General features: G+C 47.7%; 8 protein-coding genes across 8 annotated transcripts; 2 read left to right on the top strand and 6 right to left on the bottom strand.

Moving 5' to 3' along the window:
- Positions 1 to 1,783: 1,783 nt before the first annotated feature.
- Positions 1,784 to 3,709, top strand: FSST1_012414 (GMC family oxidoreductase; the record flags this gene model as incomplete). The annotated part of the gene is made up of 1 exon (XM_083235637.1): positions 1,784 to 3,709. The coding sequence occupies one exon, from the start codon at positions 1,784 to 1,786 to the stop codon at positions 3,707 to 3,709; it is 1,926 nt and encodes a 641-aa protein (XP_083082110.1).
- Positions 3,710 to 4,107: 398 nt separating this feature from the next.
- Positions 4,108 to 5,901, bottom strand: FSST1_012413 (uncharacterized protein; the record flags this gene model as incomplete). The annotated part of the gene is made up of 1 exon (XM_083235636.1): positions 4,108 to 5,901. One exon carries the CDS (start codon positions 5,899 to 5,901, stop codon positions 4,108 to 4,110), a length of 1,794 nt encoding a protein of 597 aa, XP_083082109.1.
- Positions 5,902 to 6,280: 379 nt separating this feature from the next.
- Positions 6,281 to 8,035, bottom strand: FSST1_012412 (flavin monooxygenase-like protein; the record flags this gene model as incomplete). Its single annotated transcript, XM_083235635.1, has 4 exons — positions 6,281 to 7,358; positions 7,411 to 7,705; positions 7,755 to 7,946; positions 7,999 to 8,035. The coding sequence occupies 4 exons, from the start codon at positions 8,033 to 8,035 to the stop codon at positions 6,281 to 6,283; spliced, it is 1,602 nt and encodes a 533-aa protein (XP_083082108.1).
- Positions 8,036 to 8,514: 479 nt separating this feature from the next.
- On the bottom strand, positions 8,515 to 10,446 carry FSST1_012411 (HET domain-containing protein; the record flags this gene model as incomplete). Its single annotated transcript, XM_083235634.1, has 1 exon — positions 8,515 to 10,446. The coding sequence occupies one exon, from the start codon at positions 10,444 to 10,446 to the stop codon at positions 8,515 to 8,517; it is 1,932 nt and encodes a 643-aa protein (XP_083082107.1).
- A 616-nt stretch (positions 10,447 to 11,062) lies between these two features.
- On the bottom strand, positions 11,063 to 12,194 carry FSST1_012410 (endo-polygalacturonase; the record flags this gene model as incomplete). The annotated part of the gene is made up of 2 exons (XM_083235633.1): positions 11,063 to 11,941; positions 11,991 to 12,194. The coding sequence occupies 2 exons, from the start codon at positions 12,192 to 12,194 to the stop codon at positions 11,063 to 11,065; spliced, it is 1,083 nt and encodes a 360-aa protein (XP_083082106.1).
- Positions 12,195 to 14,456: 2,262 nt separating this feature from the next.
- On the top strand, positions 14,457 to 15,263 carry FSST1_012409 (lytic polysaccharide monooxygenase auxiliary activity family 9 protein; the record flags this gene model as incomplete). The annotated part of the gene is made up of 1 exon (XM_083235632.1): positions 14,457 to 15,263. One exon carries the CDS (start codon positions 14,457 to 14,459, stop codon positions 15,261 to 15,263), a length of 807 nt encoding a protein of 268 aa, XP_083082105.1.
- Positions 15,264 to 15,490: 227 nt separating this feature from the next.
- Positions 15,491 to 17,182, bottom strand: FSST1_012408 (heterokaryon incompatibility protein-domain-containing protein; the record flags this gene model as incomplete). The annotated part of the gene is made up of 1 exon (XM_083235631.1): positions 15,491 to 17,182. The coding sequence occupies one exon, from the start codon at positions 17,180 to 17,182 to the stop codon at positions 15,491 to 15,493; it is 1,692 nt and encodes a 563-aa protein (XP_083082104.1).
- A 343-nt stretch (positions 17,183 to 17,525) lies between these two features.
- On the bottom strand, positions 17,526 to 18,335 carry FSST1_012407 (HAD family hydrolase; the record flags this gene model as incomplete). Its single annotated transcript, XM_083235629.1, has 1 exon — positions 17,526 to 18,335. The coding sequence occupies one exon, from the start codon at positions 18,333 to 18,335 to the stop codon at positions 17,526 to 17,528; it is 810 nt and encodes a 269-aa protein (XP_083082103.1).
- Positions 18,336 to 18,521: the final 186 nt, after the last annotated feature.

Genomic DNA, 18,521 nt, shown 5'->3' with positions numbered 1-18,521 from the left:
TTCCGCCATGTCATAGATTGTATATTCTCACCACAGCGGAATTAAGAGCAATACTAGAAGATCTAATAATGAAGACCGACTTCTCTTCAGGACCAGCCGTATTGCCAAGATTATACAAACTCTTTCTATACATAGGGTAGCAACACTACAATGCAAGTCTGGATCAGTCAGCCACTTGATGGAATTTGAAGAGTCAAATATGTTTCAAATTACTGGCGGCACGATCCTGGTATACCCGGATTTATCGCAGCCGAAATAATACTGTCTTTCCATACCTTACCCGGACTTGAGGTAGCAAGATCAACAATGTTGGACTAAATTTAAACAGAAGTCGATCATAATATTATAGCCATGCTGTTATGTGATCAAATGTAGTAGTTTGCCACTATGTAGTGTAGGTATGTGGGAGCCGTTGCGGGACAGTGGTCATTTCTAAATATGACGATCTGCAACTTATTTTTCAACCTCACTAAATCCCCTGAGCTTTTACAACGCCACGCTGTTGCATACCTCCTAGTTGTCTATGGTCTCATTTACTTTTAAGTTTGTACAATTTTCTGCTACTTCTCATACCTGAAAAAGTAACACGACCTATAGAACTACCGAGCTGGAAGCATTCCAAATGCATGTTTGCTATGTTACTTGACAGAACCTACCCGGGACTTGATAGTGGATCATGGCAATTAAACAAAACATCCAACTAACAACACTGGGTCATGTCTTCATTCTCGTTGGTGTTTTTCCGAGCTAAATTTTTAACGGTAAATTAATTGCGGAGGGTATAATCCGGACACATTAGAACGTCCACAATTAACCACTCGGACCGTAGAAATGTCTATGCTTCTTGATAAGAACGGCGACTATCTATGGCTTTGTCCCTCCCGGAGGCAACCTGAACCATGGCATCATCGCATCAGCAGATCAGACGAATCCACACGGAAGACGGGTCATGCACGTGTCGTCTCTTGTTCCTGACGATTAGTCTAGACTATACCAGATACTCACCAAGAATCGGACAAATTACCAAAGGCCGCAGGAGAGATAGATCAAGAAAGGGGTCGCCAGGGATCGCACCCCTGTTGTAGATCATTGATGCGACACCAACAATACCTAACCCCCTGCATCGCCACAAGCGGGCGTTGGATCAACTAGAGTTAAAAATGCAACGCCATGCGGCTCACTAACCTTGTTTCGCCTCCAAAGCCGTTGGACGGAAACCACGCGAGTCCCTAGCAAGTAACGGATGTACGGAGTAGCGCTGTAGAGAGCCACCATTCTCCGGTACTATTCCCTTCGCAGTTACGATTCTTTTATGCAATGTGGTGAATGTTACTTTGACGATGGGTTCGGACGGTTGAAGATTGCGCCGAATTGCAACATCTTCGCTGCAGATCCAAGAAAGTCATGTATAATTCCTTGGCTATAGCTGTAATTGGTTCTGGAAGTTGTTATTTCTGGAATTTGTGTGACTCTCCTTGACACAGTTCCATCGCATATGCCTGCAATCAGATGTTCGTAGCCTCGGTATATGGGCACTGCCGACGTCGACAATCTGCATGGATGTCTCGGCTGAGAATGCAGGACTCCCGGTATATCAAACTGTTTAAATACCCAAGACATGTCTACCACTTTCTTTTTCCAGTCATCAGTCGATCTCTGACCAGTCATTCCTTCCTTAGTCCTTCTTTGACGACTAGACCTATCGCATTACAGGGAAACCACTCCTTTAGTTCCCTTGTTTAAGTTTTTGTTTACTGGATCTCGATTAATTAATTAATTCACCATGAGACAATCCTTCCTCACCGGCCTTCTGGCCGCCCCCCTGTCTGCCTATGCAGTTGCCCTCACTGGCTACGAGTACATCGTTGTCGGCTCTGGTGCTGGTGGTGGTCCTCTGGCCGCTCGCCTCGCCATGGCTGGCCACAAGACTCTCCTCATCGAGGCTGGTGATGACTACGCCACCACCAACTACACCGTCCCTGCCTACTCGGCCAACGCTTCCGAAGACCCCGAGATCTCTTGGAACTTCTTCGTCAAGCACTACGCCGACGACAAGCGACAGGCTCGTGACTTCAAGACCACCTACGACACTCCCAACGGAGAGTACACTGGTCTCAACCCTCCCGCTGATGCCAAGATGAAGGGTACTCTGTACCCTCGTACTCAGGCTCTCGGTGGCTGCACTGCTCACAACGCTCTGATCGCTGTGTACCCCCACCAGTCTGACTTTGAGTACATTGCCTCTCTCACTGGTGATGACTCTTGGTCCGCTGAGAACATGCGAAAGTACTTCGTCAAGGCCGAGGACAACAACCACCTTCTCCCCGCCCAGCCCGGCCACGGTTACGATGGCTGGTTGAGCACCGAGAATGCCCCTCTCAGCATCCCTCTTGGTGATGCTCAGCTCATGAGCCTCCTTGTCGGAGGTGCCACTGCCCTCTCCGAGGTCAGTGGTGAGCTTCTCACCATGGAGACTCTCATTGCTGGCGATGCCAACGCCGACTCTCTCGCCCGTGACCAAAAGGCTGGTTACTACCAAATCCCTCTCTCCACCAAGTCCGCCAGCCGTGTTGGACCCCGCGAGTTCATCCTCTCTGTCCGCGATGCCAAGTTCGAGAACGGCACCAAGCGATACCCTCTCGATGTCCGCACCAACTCCTACGTTACCAAGGTTATTATCGACGAGTCTGAGGATACTCCCCGTGCTACTGGTGTTGAGTTCCTTGACGGCAAGCACCTCTACAGCGCCAGCCCTCTCTCCACCGGTGCTGCTGGTGTTGCTGGTAACGCTACCGCTTCTCGTGAGGTCATTGTCGCTGGTGGTGTCTACAACACTCCCCAGATCCTCAAGCTCAGTGGCATCGGACCTGCTGATGAGCTGAAGAAGTTCGATATCCCCGTCATTGTCGATCTTCCCGGTGTCGGTACCAACCTCCAGGACCACTACGAGATCAGCGTTCAGGGTAACACTCCCGAGAACTTCACTGCTTTCGACGGCTGCACTTTCAGCCTCTTCACTGATGAGGACCCTTGCCTTGACCGCTGGAGGAGCCCTGTCCTCGGTGACCACGGTATCTACTCCTCTTCCGGTCTCGCTGCCACCATGTTCTACAAGTCTTCCACTGCTGAGAAGGACAACTTCGACATCTTTGCTTTCGGTGGACCCGTCAACTTCCGTGGTTACTTCCCTCAGTACGCCGTCAACGCCACCATCGAGCACGACTGGTTCTCCTGGGCCATCCTCAAAGCTCACCCCCGCAACACCGCTGGCAACGTCCTCCTCCGCTCCGCCGACCCTCTGGACATGCCCGACATCACCTTTAACTACTTCGACACTGGCAACGGTGACTCCGACAAGGATCTCCAGGCCATGTACGAGGCCGTTGAGCTTGCCCGCAAGGCTATCGCCAGCCAGCCTGTCAAGGTCCAGGAGGCTCTCCCTGGTGACCACGTCAAGACCCAGGAGGACATTGAGACCTACATCAAGGATAACACCTGGGGTCACCACGCTTCATCCACCTGCCCCATTGGTGCTGATGACGACAAGATGGCTGTCCTTGACTCCAAGTTCCGTGTTCGCGGTGTTGCTGGTCTGCGTGTCGTTGACGCTTCCGTCTACCCCCGCATTCCCGGTACTTTCACCGCTGTGTCTACCTTTATGGTGGCTGAGAAGGCTGCCGACATCATGATCGCTGAGCTTAAGAAGTAAGGCAGTGGCGTCGAATAAGATAGATGTGATAAAGAGACTCATGTAGTATAATGCAAGATCCATTAGATACCCATATGCACAGTTCAATGTGTGATTTCATCGTGCTGTTCAATACGTTCGCCGTGATATGCCTGAAGATGTAAGGTAGGCTACTGGGTAGCAGAAAAAATGGCCTCCCAAGTCTTAGGGTATAAAAATAAGTAGTCTAAGACCTGTAACCTAAGGGGCATAAAGTGACACACTAATTTCGTCTCTTATATTTCCAGCGGTCAATTTTTCTGATACCCTGAGGGTAGGGACTCTCAAAAGTCAACTTCTATCTTCTGGCACAGTTCCAGACTTGGAGCAACACAAGCTAACCAAGAGAAATTGATCTATTAATTCTACTCTAGTCAAATCTAAGCAAAGCCCAGGTTGAGTGTATAGTTCAGAGGCGTCACACCAGTGATATACACATGACTTCCCTCCAAAGTCAAGTTACCTCCATGCCAGCTATACTGCTCACCAGCATCATTCTGAATCACACCCATACCATTTCCAGGTCCGAAAGTAATCTTGTCATCGCCCATGGTGTACTCTCCCTTTCCTTCCGCAAGGCGATAAATAGTGGTGTTGTCACTATCAACGAATTCCTTAACTCCCTTAAACTTTCCACCCTCTCGGAATGTCAGTTCAAAGGTGAGCTCGACATCATCCTCACCAGTGACCTGGAAGTTGAGGTCGTAACCAGCCTTAGTAGGGCTAATCTCAACTTCTGTCTTGAGACGGCGCATGCTGGCTGGGCGGTTCTCAAAGTCAAGCATAGCGTAGAAGCGACCGTCCACAGAGCGAGATAGCTTGTATGTACCATTCTCATCGCGACGCTCAGATGGCATCGGGAGATAGTACGGAACCTCGATCTCGCTTCCCAGCTTAATGACACCGTCATCGGACACATTAACTCCGTTGGATCGGAAGTGACCCATGCTGAAGAAATTGGGGCTGAGACGAACGGCTTCAAGAACAGCCTTTCCGTTCCATGCGCGGAACATGGTTGGGTTGGTAGATAGACCCGATCCCATACGGTTGTAGAAGTCTGCCTTCTTTCCATCGATGTACCAATCTGAACCACCGAAAGCAGAGACTGTCAGGTTTCCACGTCGTGAGCGTACGAGACCAGCTGAAGTGTAGTGCTTCTCGAAATCGACGAATGGGTCTTCTGATTCAGGTAGTTGAGCGGCGAGTTCAGGACGCTCCATCAAGTTAGCCAGGAAATCACCCAGTTGTGGACCGACGAGTTCTTCGATCAGACGAGCCATTGCAGCAAAACGGCCGTTGTTGTCGAGGAGAGCAAGCTCGCGGAATTGAGGGTAGAAATTACCCATGTTGACTACAGGAGGTTGGGCTTGATCTTGGCGACGGCTTTGGATGACCTCCATCTCGCCATTGGGTTCCGCGTGCTCGATGGCTAGCTCGAGGTTCATGCGGACGTAGTCGATTAGGTCGGTGTAGTTGAGCTCGTGAGCAACGGTCAAGAGCGAAGGGTTCGACACAGCCGAGTAATAATTAGGGCTTCGCTCGGAGTAAATGCCATCAGCGTCGATGTCGATTCCCTCTGCGAGCCACTCATCAATCCCCTTGACGTAGCTTTCGTTCTCGGTGATGCTAGAAATACGGGCCAGAGCGCTGCAAATCTTCCATCTGTGGTTAGGCGTGTGAATACCGCCCTTGGCAAGACCAGGTCCAGCTTTGACGAGAAGACCACGAATGACATCCGCGAAAGGCTGCGACGCCTTGTGGTCATCCTTTTCAAGAATGCGCACCATAATACCAAAGTCTTCAATCAAGAAGCCAGTATCAGGCGGTGAGTGGCGATTGCCGACGGTGTATGTACCATCGTCATGCTGAACTTTCTGAAGGACTTCGAGCATCTCCTCGATGTGAGGCACCAGTGTCTCATTGTGGAAGTATGTCGAGTTGGGCCATAGGAACGGTACGACCAATTGACGGACAGCGCGGGTGAGGGATCTTGGTGAGCCGGTTAGAGATGTATTCTTGTTGTCGAGAACACCTTGGACTTGTGAGTCGGCGGCCTTGGTGAGGAGTTTTAGACTGGTCCAGTCACGAGGAGCATCGGAAGAGGCATTGGCAATGGCAGAGAGGAAAGCTATGCCGAATGCCTTGATGGCGACAGAGATGCGAAGGAGATGCATTATGGAGTGCCCTGTCAACTACCTCATCAGAGACTGGGATGGATTTGACAGTTTATATACGACTATTTCTGCTGCCAAGACCTCGGTTCGGCGCAAGGTACACCGACAAAGACTGTCTACGGTAAACGTCGCCAGTTTTACCGGTAGTCAACCCTCTAACTTTTCCCCCAATTCACTGGAAATATTTCCCCGCGGGGGAGCTTCTTAAACACCTTCTTTATTCAGGTTAGGTTGTGGGGCAGTTGTCACTACAGCCTCTTGAATTAACAAGCAAACAGGCTTGGTTTAGGCTAGCCAGGTTCCCCGCGAGCACTAACAATGCTCTCTCTACTCGTCGGTCTTCTCGCCGAAATGAAAGACAATAAATTAACGACAAATTCTACTCGCTTCTCGTCTTGTTACGTTTCCCTCCAAAGTTCTCCTTCACAATTCTGTTCTGCCGTATGATCTCATCCCTCGCTCCATCCCATGTGCTTCTCTTACCTGTGTCAAAATACCGAAACATATGCGCTGTCTCAACACCGTGATTCATCAGATTGTACATCTTTCGATCCTCCCACCAAAACTTCCAACCTGGCCATCCCCAGCCCAGATTCTCCATCCCAGTTCCAGCTTTTCTATGCATCCATGGCTGGAATTCGTACTGTTTGACCATGCTTAGATCTACAGTTGGTTCTCGTGCCCAATTTGACGCTAGCCATCCGTGATGATCATCGACCCATTCTTCCATCTGGTTGTACGTAGGTAGATCGCTTACTCCACGCCATATGTTCGAGATAGCCATGTTCATGACGTCGCTAAAAGAAAAACCATTGTTTTTACCATATGCTGAGTAGCAGAGCATAACACAACTGTCTGCATATTTTGGTGGGAAGACGTTCATGTACAAACGATGAATAGCAGGACCTTCGTAGTTGGGTGACTTTGGGATACTCTGCTCGACAAATGGTGCTAGGGAAAAATCGCCTTGATAGCCAGTAGTGAAGATAACACTATCAACGTCGTCGATTATCGTTCCATCCTCAAACTCGATTGACTTTCCACCCGTAAACCGCTTGATTCCATGTAAACTCGTCACACTCCCATCCCTTAGAAGTGGAAGAACATGCTCGATTAGTCCAGGCAGACTTAATGTGAGATCCTTGAATTCTTTGAGGCGCCACGCTGGGTCGAGTTTCATGCCGGCCATTTGTGACGATAGTAACTTGGCTATTGTGTTCGCTAAGAATCTCCACGCGTTTGGAAATTTTCTAGCGATCCACTGACTTATCACGCGGCGCCTCCATGAAACTAAGAGATCGGCGGGTGTTCCTTTTCGAAACCGCTTGACGATAATTTGTCCGCTTCTGTGGGAGATGTAAACCTTTTTGGCCACAGACACTACTTGGGGTGCGATTTCATCTGTCGTGGTGGCCAAGCCGAGGATCACCACTGTCTTGTCTTTGAAGGCTTCGGGGCTGTTATCTGGCAGTCAGTACCTTTGTGAATATCTCTCTGTGGAATACAGACCTTCGATATTGCTGTGCATGCATGATTTCCCCTTTGTAATCCTGTTGACCAGGAAAGACTGGCATCTTTCTCATTGTCTGATAGCCATGGCAAAAAGCAACCTTATCGAAATGGTGCGTTTCTATTTGTCCACTCCCAACATTCTCAACCTGTATATCCCATCCGTTGTCTTCCTTGTTGCGATTTACAACCTTGACACTGGTATCAAATGTGATGCGTTTTAAAAGTCCAAAGTGTTCGGCGTAGCCTTGCATAAATTCTTGAAAGTCCCATGTACTCAAATGGACCGGATACTCTGCCAGGGATTAGCGACCGATACATGCTTTTCTCCGTCGGCATCTTACTGTCTGGTATAGGATAGTCCGTAAATCCACATGTGTATTTGCTAATATTTGCACTCGTTGATTCCAAAGCTGACGTCCAACCGTGCTTTGCGTCGTAAGCCCATAGCCCACCCACCTGACTTCGCCTTTCGAATAGAGTAGCGTTGAATCCGTCTTGAAGTAGCTGCTTGAGCATAGTGATGCCGGTTGGTCCTTCAGATATGTCAGCGTTGCGTTCTTCTTATTGCTTGGCCTGGGTATATACCGGCACCGATTACGGCGACACTAGCACGACTCATCATAGTGAATCTTGGTTGATTGACTTGGGTTGATCGGGGGATTTCCCGCCGGAAATGGTGGCATATTTATAATACCGGCTTATCCAAATCCTACGGATCCTGGGGAGTATCTTTGATTGGTGCTGTATAATAAGCGGCAACTTTTGAAGTACGTAGCTAGACGCGCAAGACGCTATTGGGCTAGTCTAAAATCTTACGTGAGGTAGATCTACAGCGATTTTGTTGATAGCTTGATAATAAGACCCAAATGACCTATAGTCGTCTTATTTATCCGAGGGTCGATTCCAAGAATGCTCCGGGTGGGTGCCATGCCTCAATTACCTACACCGGAAAAAGGGACGGTAGAACCTCACAGCAGGATACAAGAATCAATTAGCTGAAATACGTGAAGATGTAGGTCTTGAAGCAGACACAATCCCATTATTCAGATACATCCGAGTATAAAAGGTTTCGCATCGTTGCAGACTTGATAAGAAACATATTTATGCCAACAATAAATCGATCATCTGACGAGGCTCAGCTTCCCAGGCCGATTTATCCACGCGTCCAATGCCTTGCCGATAAGCGATGCCATCCCTCCACTCAATGAACAGGACGTTATAGAACTCATACTTCTCCAGTTCTCGACTTTTCAATGCATCTTGTTCGTCTAGCCGAGACCAACCACCCGCACTTGAGTCGATATATCCTTTAGATATTGCTACCAACTCGCACTCGACTTTCTTGGTTAAGAGTCGCCACAGTATTGTTCGGGTCTGAACGCGTAGACAACCGACCCAGATTTGCTCGCTGTTGCAAAGATTGACGACTGCTTCTCCTTCAAGTCCATTCACCGCTTGTCCGTATGATTCGGGGATATTGTAGAAGAATGCCCTCTCCGCCTGGGTTGTTATCACGAAAGAAAAGTCTTTTTCGATGAAAACCTCCCCTTCGTTAGTTACTAAAGGAATCGGGTACTTGAATCTGCGCTGTGGATCGAATGGATGCGAGAACAGATCACCGTCTCTTTCCCAACCTGGAGGTAGCTCAGAGTTATCGTTACGACAGCAATCTTTGAACTCGTCGAGGTCATTTGAGATGAGTCTGTCACCTGTCTCTTCTTTGACATACCACGAGCAAATTGACTCAGTAACCAATCCATCCAATACGCCCGATGGAGGACGCTTTCGGTTCCATCGAGAATTCCACTCTTGTTGATAAGCAACGTGAAGCGGCGCATAAGTTCGTCTGCCGCCCTGTTCCACCGCCCGATCAGAGGAAGAGCCTGCCAGGTATGAAAAGCCGCTTGCCCAGGGCGAAAGATCTGCGGAGATCTTCTGGTCGAGGCAAACCATCCAGGACCAGCTAGGAACGGACGCTTCGCCTACTTTCGAATTCTGAGATGCCGGGCCGGATGATCTCCATAGAAGAGTAACATCAAACGCAACTTCAGGCAGGCCAAACAGGAACCCACCTGGGAAAGAGTGTGCCAAAGCTGTCGTGATACCAGCGAAAGCTGGGAGGATGTCGCTCGAGAATGATAATTGTCTGCGACTATAACTGGTTGCCAACTGATGGAATTCATGTAGATCTGGCCAAGTAGAGTAGCGGAAGCCACGAGCATTCGGGTTATGTGTCCCAAGGCAATTTGTTTCACCAATATCTGTAAGTTGCATCCGCTCATGCCATATTGCACAATGGCATTCCCAAGTCAACTCATTTTTGTGAAAGAAGAGCGATCTCTGTGAGAACACTAGTTCTTGCAATGTCCATCCTCGCTCATTCCATGGTGACCATGCCACAAGGCCGTAGTGGTCCATGTTTGCCCTTTCCGGCCAGACATTTTGATACATCGAGGGAGAAACGTCCTTGATCCCTCTCAATCCTTCTTCAGCGCTGTAGGCTGCTGTAGCAACGATTGTGAAGTAAGCATTGCCGTATATAAACGCCATTTGACTGATTTGTTCTTGCTTCGTCTCATAATCATCTTGCACAATGCAAAGACGATCGACCCAGATGTACTCTTCGCCAATGAGGCGTACTAATTCCACCGCATGTTGAATTGTAGCAGGCACCTCTTCCCACATATTTTCCAGTGAGTTATTTTCTTGAAATGATTCAAGGTTGCTTAACAGCAATTGTAAATCATGGCCCGTAGACCTTCCCCAGACGTAGCTGAGAGCAACATAGCGGCAGCCAGGCTGAAAGGGCACTATGCGTTTCTCTGATACATGAATTAACCAATTCGGCAGTCCTTGTGTTTCGTGGTGCAGGCGTGCTCTCTGGCAATGGTCTCCATGATTCTCGTTACATGCTTTGATCCAAGAGCTGATGGTGTTTAGGTCAATCCACCTCGGCGCTGGTGGCGTAGGGGGTTTGCGGGGTTTAGGCTCACGCCGAGTACGTAGGTATTCTGGGTCTCTTGGAGCAGGCATTGCACAAATTAATGAATACTTTGACTTCTATTCCATGTCAATACATGGCCCCTTTCACGCGTCAACGTGATGATTGATCAAGATTTTCATTCTCGGCCGTCTTTGACAAGGGAACGGATGATTTGATGACGTAGACTAGTTCAGTCTTAGGTTGAAACAACAAGCTCAGCCACATCCAAACGGGATACTTGTTGTCAGCTCGAGCACTGATTGGCATTTCGAGTCCGCCGTTCAATCAATGTTTCTGTCCATCAAAACCTCAAAGCATCATGGATTCATGAATGACCGAATGGAAAGTTGTCGCTAACATAGGCAAAAAGGAATGAAATATCCTTCGAACACAAGAGTTTGGGCAATACCTCTGGGAGGCAAATGGCTAAGTGCTCATGCTACTGTTAATAACATGAGCCCCGCCGACATTGTGTACCAGAGTTTGCCAACATATGGGTTATATAGTACCAAGCAGCATTCGTCACTATATGATCACTCGACAAAACCAACACCCGCAATTTCAAAGAATGATAATCGTATTTACTAGAGCCAGCTCAATTATATACATATGTAAAACACTCCCCTATCTCCCAACATCAACCTCTTCTCGCTCCCGTCAAATCAATTAACAGGAAGCTCCTCCGGAAGGAATGCCCTTGCACTTGTCAGACTTCTTACCACCGGTAACCTTGTTGTTGGTCCAAGTCCAGTTCTTGCAGTTGGCGCAGAGAAGGAAGACATTGGTGCCGCTGGACTTGACCGAACCAGTGACCTTGTTGATGGTGACATCAGTGATGGGAACACCAGTGGTAGGGATACCGGTGGGAGAGCCGTTCTGGTAGTCCTGCTCAATAACAATACCGTACTTGGCAATGTTGCTAAGAGTGATGGAATCGTACTTGACGTCGGAAACGGAACCAGTAGCTCCAGAAACGGTCTTGATGCGAACACCGTTGTCGGAGTTGGAGATGGATGAGTTGAGAATGCGAACAGTCTTGACGACGTTGTCGGAACGTCCACCAACTGATCCGATGGACAGACCATGACCACCACTGCAGTTACCACCGGTGAAGGTGATGTTGGTACCAGAGTTAATGGCGAGGCAGTCATCCTGGTTCTTGACGACAGCGCCAGAGATGTATACACCAGTAGAGGAGCCGACATCGAAGGCATCAGTGTTATGTCCACCCTTGGTGTCTCCCAGAGAGTTGTCCATGTGGACATTATAGACACCGAGGTTAGTGACTCCGTTGATGCTGAAAGCTTGAACGGGAGTGTTGAGAACGTTCAGGCTCTTGATGTTGGAGTTCTTGAGTGAGTGTGCGCTGAAGAACTTGGGCTTGGTCTTGCCACCGTTGCTGCCCTTTGTATCCCACCAGCGTTGACCTTCACAGTCGATGGAGTGGCCAGAAGCACCTTCGATGAGAAGGTTGTTTCCGGTGAAGGAGATCAGGGGACCTTCCCATTCCTTGTAGCCAAAGGTAGTCTTTCCTTGGAAGATGACCTACATAGCGTAAGAAAAAGTTCATTTTTTGGAAAGCAGAACGACTTACATGAGTATTATCTTTGAGCTTGGTGAGATCCAGGGTAGTACCAGCAGGGACAGCAATGTTGTTGAGAATAATGGTTGAGCAGCTCGCCTTGCCCTTGATAGCAGAAGCGGCATCAGTAAAAGTGCAGCTGGCTCGGGGCTCAATGGTGGGATGAGCAAAGGCTGAGGCAACCAGGCCGCCGACAAGAAGGATGGAAGAGAACATGATGAAACAGTTTAAGATGAGAGAGTGTGTAGTATTGAAAGGAAGAGATGAAATGAATGATATTGAAGATAGAGACTACTTGGATGAGGATTTCAGCTCTTTTTATCTTTGGCCAACAAGTGATGAAACCGATTACAACGTACGTCTTGATGCCGTACAGCCGTGATGAAGGCCCGTGTCAACGTCTAGAACGTGTTACTATCAACGATTAAACGGATTCCGCTCCACCATGTCATTAATTTCCTGGGGTCGAGATGGCAACGCTAACCCCCGATCGATACAAGGGTCCGTTTGATTGGTGGATGAGAATTTTCCTCAGCTCTGTCAAGTTTCAGAATCTAGTCCAATTTCGATGGATATCGGATGCGCGGCACTCTGATGATACTCTGGGTCGTGTGAGATGATAAGATTGGGGGTAAACATATGTGAATGGTTGCATTACGAGGAACTTCCATCTGGTTATAACTTCACAGCTTTGGGGGAAGGAGAACGGCATTTGTGTTCATTTGTGGAAACATCTGCACGAAAATGCCGACTTTCCAAATTCAGACTAATATGCATAGTTTCGAGGCTAGTATTGGATGATGAACTAATGGAATATTTGTGGGGGAATGGGGACCATATTCTCAGTGGTAAGGTGGCGATTTCACCATGTCATTCTCTCTATTTTCCCCTTCACAAAGATCTTTGCAAGATTGAAATGGACATCCATTGCGGTCAATTGCAAATAATTTACTTATACGATGCATCTATTGGAAACTACGAAGAGAACCAAAATGCTTTAATAAATTCTAACTATCTATAATTGTTCAATAATAGCAGAATAAGTAGAGTATGTTTACGTGCAATTACCAATCTACCCTAAGGCAGAATAGGGGTATGAATGCGTAATTTAAACAAGGAGTAAGAAAAGGTCAAGGGGATAATTCAAGTATATCAGTCATCATGATGGGTCAGAAGAAACACCTTCGACAATTTGTATTATTATTAAGGTGTTGTTTGCTGTCTAAATACTGATTGTTTGTTTCTGGACGACGCGGTTTTGAAACATTCGAGGCAAACCCGAGGACCCCTTTTATCACGTGACAAATCACATGACTTACGCAAAGCCTCAATTTGGGGCTCTCCCAACCGAGCTAAACCCATGTCACTCTAGCAGGAGATTTATTCTTGAACCTTGGGTGGATGGGCTGTGATCTTTATGTTTCGTCTGTGATTATATATGCGTTGAAGCATTTCACCATCAAGCCGACGCAGCCGCAATCATGCCATGCACATCAGTATGCATTGTTTCCTTTTTGAAACAGCTGAAAAATCAGATGAAACAATGCCATATCCCGGAATGTGGGCTGCTGAGGCTTGGCTCTAGACTAGTACAGATTCGTCACATCCTGATCGATGATCACCAGGAAGTTGAAACAAGGTTGTGGTGGCTGTGTTTGCTTCCAGAAATCCTTTCACCGCGATAACCGGATGATGCATGAATCGCATCAAATCACTTGGATCCTTTTAGATCCTGATGGATGACTATCTGTTATGCTTATTTCCCAGGTGGGGTCTTGTGTCTTGGCTGACACATCATTGTATTGTGAAGCAGGGAATTGAAAGAGACAACGAGTTTGTCTTCCATCAAGTAGAACACAATCCAGCTCGAATAAATCTCTATCTTGGACAAAGTGGCTCATGTAAACTGCCGATGTTTGACATCAAACCACGTTGTCACCCTGAATTCCATGCCAAGAAACTAGAAGCCAGGGCGCTTACGACACCACCCAGCGCGTATTGGCCATGGGACCTGACTAGGCAATTCTCAACCCAAGATCGACAAAAGATTCCCAATCTGGCTTCCAGTGAAGCATCCTTAAAGACATGCTTATCCGATTTTAATGACTAGTGTTCTGTCATTGAAAACTTGGCGGTTAGACTTTTGACTGTGATAGGATATCGCAGGATTAAACTAGGCCAGGGGTTTTGTTCATAATCTTCGCAGGGATGTCGATCCGTTTGATAACTTAAAACTTTTAGGTCTTGGCGGAATGAATCCTTCATGTTAGTTATGTGGACTGGGGTTTGTTGAGTCTTGTTTAAAAAGGAGTGTCGTCTCCTCAGTTGGCTTCTGGTCGATCAAGCACAACTTCATTCATTCTTCTTTTCATTCATTTCTAGGGCACTTTTGACAAGTGACTCCACAACTTTCATTCAAACAAATACACTCCTTACATATTTCCAACTTTACCATTTCAAGTCAATAACTACTTCATCATGTCTCGATACCTCATGCTCAGCGCCGCCCTTCTGGCCTCCAATGTCGCTGCCCACGGCTATCTCAACACCTTCACTCTCGATGGCACCAACTACCAGGGCTTCAGCCGCTGGAACCCATCCCCTGACCCCAACGCCATCGGATGGAGCTTCTCTACAGAAGATGAAGGCCCAGAGATGGACATCTCCAGCCCTGACTTTGTCTGCCGTCGTGATGCTGAGGCTTCCAAGAACTACGGCAAGGTCGCAGCTGGTTCCAAAGCCTCCTTCTTCTGGACATCCGACGACAAGGAGATCAACCCCAACGGCTGGGCCGAGTCTCATCGTGGTCCTGTCATCACCTACATCGCCCCTTGCAACGGCGACTGCACTTCTGTAGACAAGACCCAGCTCAAGTGGACCAAGATCGCTGAAGAGGGTCTTGTCTCTGGTCCTGCCAACACTGAAGGTGTCTGGGCTACTGACAAGCTCCGTGAGAATGGCGGTGTCAACTCTGCTACAATTCCCTCCTCCATCGCACCTGGAAAGTACGTTATCCGCAACGAGCTCATTGCTCTTCACCGTGCTCATCTCTCCGAGCCTGAGTTCTACATGCAGTGTGGTAACATTGAGGTTACTGGCTCTGGTAGCGATGATCTGTCCGGTTCTGGCGTTGTCGCTTCTGAGATTTACAGCACTTCAGACTCGCAACTCTTTGGTTTCTCCGTCTATGACAATCAAGGTGACAGCTGGCAGATTCCTGGCCCTGCTTTGTATGGAAAAGGTCAAGGCAAGCGATCCAAGATCGCTATGAAGTTCCGTGGGTAAGCCACTCATCAATTGATTTGATCATGTGGTTATCCTGTCGCAAGACGCAGGCATGTCTTGAGTTCTATATTACGCCTACTTCGGATACATATGTATTAATATATGAACAACAATAGATTAAAATACGGTATAAATCTTGTGCATCTGGTGACTACCTGCTTGGAATATGAAGTCCATTAGGCATACCATCTCAGTCTTGAAGATCCCCGTTCTCATACACGCAACGCTTAAGGCGCTGATTTTACAACGTCTTCTCGAAAAACAACCCTCCATCGTGGTCCACTACATAAACTCGGATTATCCTTCCGGAAAACGGTGAAAGACAATTTGATGTTCCGTCCCTCGTTCTTGGTTTCAATAGAAGTCTTCATCTCGCTTTGTGCATTGTTCAAAAAGTTCTGAACAACCGGCTGTTGATATCCCAACTGATCCGCCGAGAGAAAAAGATCCTTCCATAATGCATATACACCGGAGCTCCTCATATCAAGTAGTGTTCCCTTGAGAGCCCACTCTGTCGCGCCCTTATGCCAGAAGCAGAGAAACAAAGATTTCGTGTTTAGCACGAACGCACCCCAATTCTGATAAGACCCATAAGGGCCAAAGAATACGCTATCCTCCATGTCCCAGAACTTATTGGGCAGCTCGGTACTAGAGACAATTGCTATTTCAGGTGGCAGCTCGATTGTGACCATTGTGAAACGGCTGTATGAGACAAGATCAGAGTGTTTTGCCTTTAACAAAGGTCGCTGTATTCTTCGTTCAGGTAGTTTCGTGAGAAGAGTGACAGTGTGGAATATACTGCCGCCTGCAACTGCTGGGACTAGGCAAAAAGAAGTAGAAGCTGTCAATTTGCGGATGGCTCGGTCTTCCTCGAAGCCCCGCGCTCTCACAAACGCATTTGGACCAATTTTGCGCATGGGTATGGTCAAGAATTCCCCCTCGTAGCCGGGAGCCATACAGTCCAGTTCCAGAACATATCGATACGTAATATCCTCGAGTCCAGGATAGCTAAGTTCGGAATAATCGAGCAAGTACACTCGGACGCGGAGTCTGAGACCTTTGTTCGATATGCTCATCTCGCCTTCATCCAGAAGAGAGTTTGCCACCGAGTACATCTTTGAGCACGAAGCGAAATGCTTTACTGAAGTGGCGAGAAACCCACAGTACTCCTCTGACGTGGAAAAAGGTGGCGTCCATGCAAGAAGACTTAAATCATACGTTGTTCTGATGATTTCTTCTTGAAGACGCCGAAATGCGTTCTCACCCTCTCCATATAACATGGGCATGTTGATGTTGCATATACCAAGTAAACAGTACGCCATGTCCTCTATACGAGTAGTCTGTCGGTTTGCAGCCCACGAAAGTCGCTTAGCGATGCAGGCAGAGGAGATCGGAGCTAGGTGACTTAGAAACTCCTGTTCAATGGACGTGATGTCCGAAAGAGAGCCCAAGAGACTCCGTTTAGAGCCGATAAAGTCCCATGCTTGGTTGTAGAATGATATGGACGTAGGGGCAATCAGTTCCTGCAATGTCCACCCACGGGTGAACCACCTGCATTTCGCCAATGGAAACTGTTCAACCTTATCGGATAGATACACATAACAGAATTTGGCTTTTTGATACCAGAGGAACATAGAGTTGATAGCTTCTGTGAGTTCGGCGCTGCTGGACTTATCGATACAGCAAGTGTCCACCCATACATACTGAATTTTGTCTGCGAGGGCTAGCTCACACGTCTTGGTGATCTTCTCGTATCCTATTTTTGATTTGGAAGACTTGGTATTGCAGTCTTGGAAGGTGACTTCTCCATCACCCTCCCAGGTGTGTGAAAGGATGGCGTATTCTGGCAGATCTCCATAGAATTCTCTAAAGGAGATACACTGAGTTTCAACCAAATCTTTAGCTTTGATGAGCCTCATTTTGATAAGATCAAAGGCTAAACGGACATACTTTGACTGAGAGGAGTAGGCAAGCGGGGAAAATGAAAAGATAAGCGCTCATCCAAGCCGAGATAGTTTTATTCTCTGTTGGGCAGCTGAGCTGACTTGTTACTATTGGTGGCGGTGATGTGGCGTTGTATGCAGCCAAGCCCTTTTGGTAGTTGGTGAGTGCAATTGGATCTCCCTGAGCGTCACAAAGGATGGATATACCATAGAATTTAATAGGCAGGCACTTCATTAATGTATTAAATGCAGGCGTAAACCTACAAACTGTTTGAAATTCAAATTCTACGGCCGGATACCCATTTGTGTCTCGACTCGGTTAGAAACAAAAGAGTCCCCAGCGTTTGGCACGACCATTCTTCCTACCACCGCGTCGGTCCTTCTTAATGATGTCCAATAGCTGAGTCATGTTGTCGTGGATAACCGGTAAAGATGTCGACAATCCTGGTGCTGCTCCCGCACAAGCAGGTAAATAAATGATAGCATCCATTCCAGAATCCATGGCGCCGTGGACATCACGATCCATGTCATCGCCGACCATGTACGGCCTACCCTTCCCTTTCAGCATTTCAGGTGTGATGTCGTACTCGCTCATTGCATGGTGAAAAATTCGTGAATCCGGCTTCTCCCACCCAAGTTCACAGGAAGCGAAAAGACGGTCGACCAAGTGCGCAATTCCGATCTCGTCGATCTTCTCCTGCTGGGAGTCTTTTGATCCGTTGGTTATGATGGCAATTTTGTATCCCATCTCCCGGAGTTTTATCAACGTCTCTATCGTTCCGGGAGTAGCTCTTCGGGAACTTCGATATGCTTTCTTGTACGTGGCACCGAATGCTTCGACTTCTTTATCGCCATAGTCCCTGAGACCAATCAACGAAAAGAAACGGTGAATCTTTTTCTCTCTTATCTCTTCCTCCGTGAAGTGGCTATGGAGAGATAAATTGTAGGCTATGTTACGGGCAATCAAGTAGGAAGTTGTGAGTTTTTCAATAGAAAGGGTATCGGGAATGTTGATCGTCTGGCGAGCTTCAGTAATCGCGCATTGGAGGGAGTGGTTGTCGTCAAAGAGAGTCCCATCTAGATCAAAGAAGATGACCTTTGGTCGCGTTGTCGGTATTTTCTGCGTCATGGCGAAAATTTGCAGAGATTATCTGAGGCGGTTTTAAAGGGTTGTGAAGTTGATGTGTTTGTTGGGGGAAGATTTAGAAGTTGGGGTGGAGCGGTTATTTATACTTGACGGAAGCCATGTCTGAACTTAATAAAAAAGAATTGTCAAGAAGCTTCACTAAGGTTGGGGCTCAGGCTGTGCCTGCAA

Source organism: Fusarium sambucinum, chromosome III (assembly GCF_050947815.1).
Source record: "Fusarium sambucinum isolate potato_lamoka chromosome III, whole genome shotgun sequence".
In the NCBI taxonomy this organism is placed as follows: domain Eukaryota; kingdom Fungi; phylum Ascomycota; class Sordariomycetes; order Hypocreales; family Nectriaceae; genus Fusarium; species Fusarium sambucinum.
The sequence above is the reverse complement of the archived record's forward strand: the minus strand, read 5'-3'. Positions and strand labels throughout refer to the sequence as shown.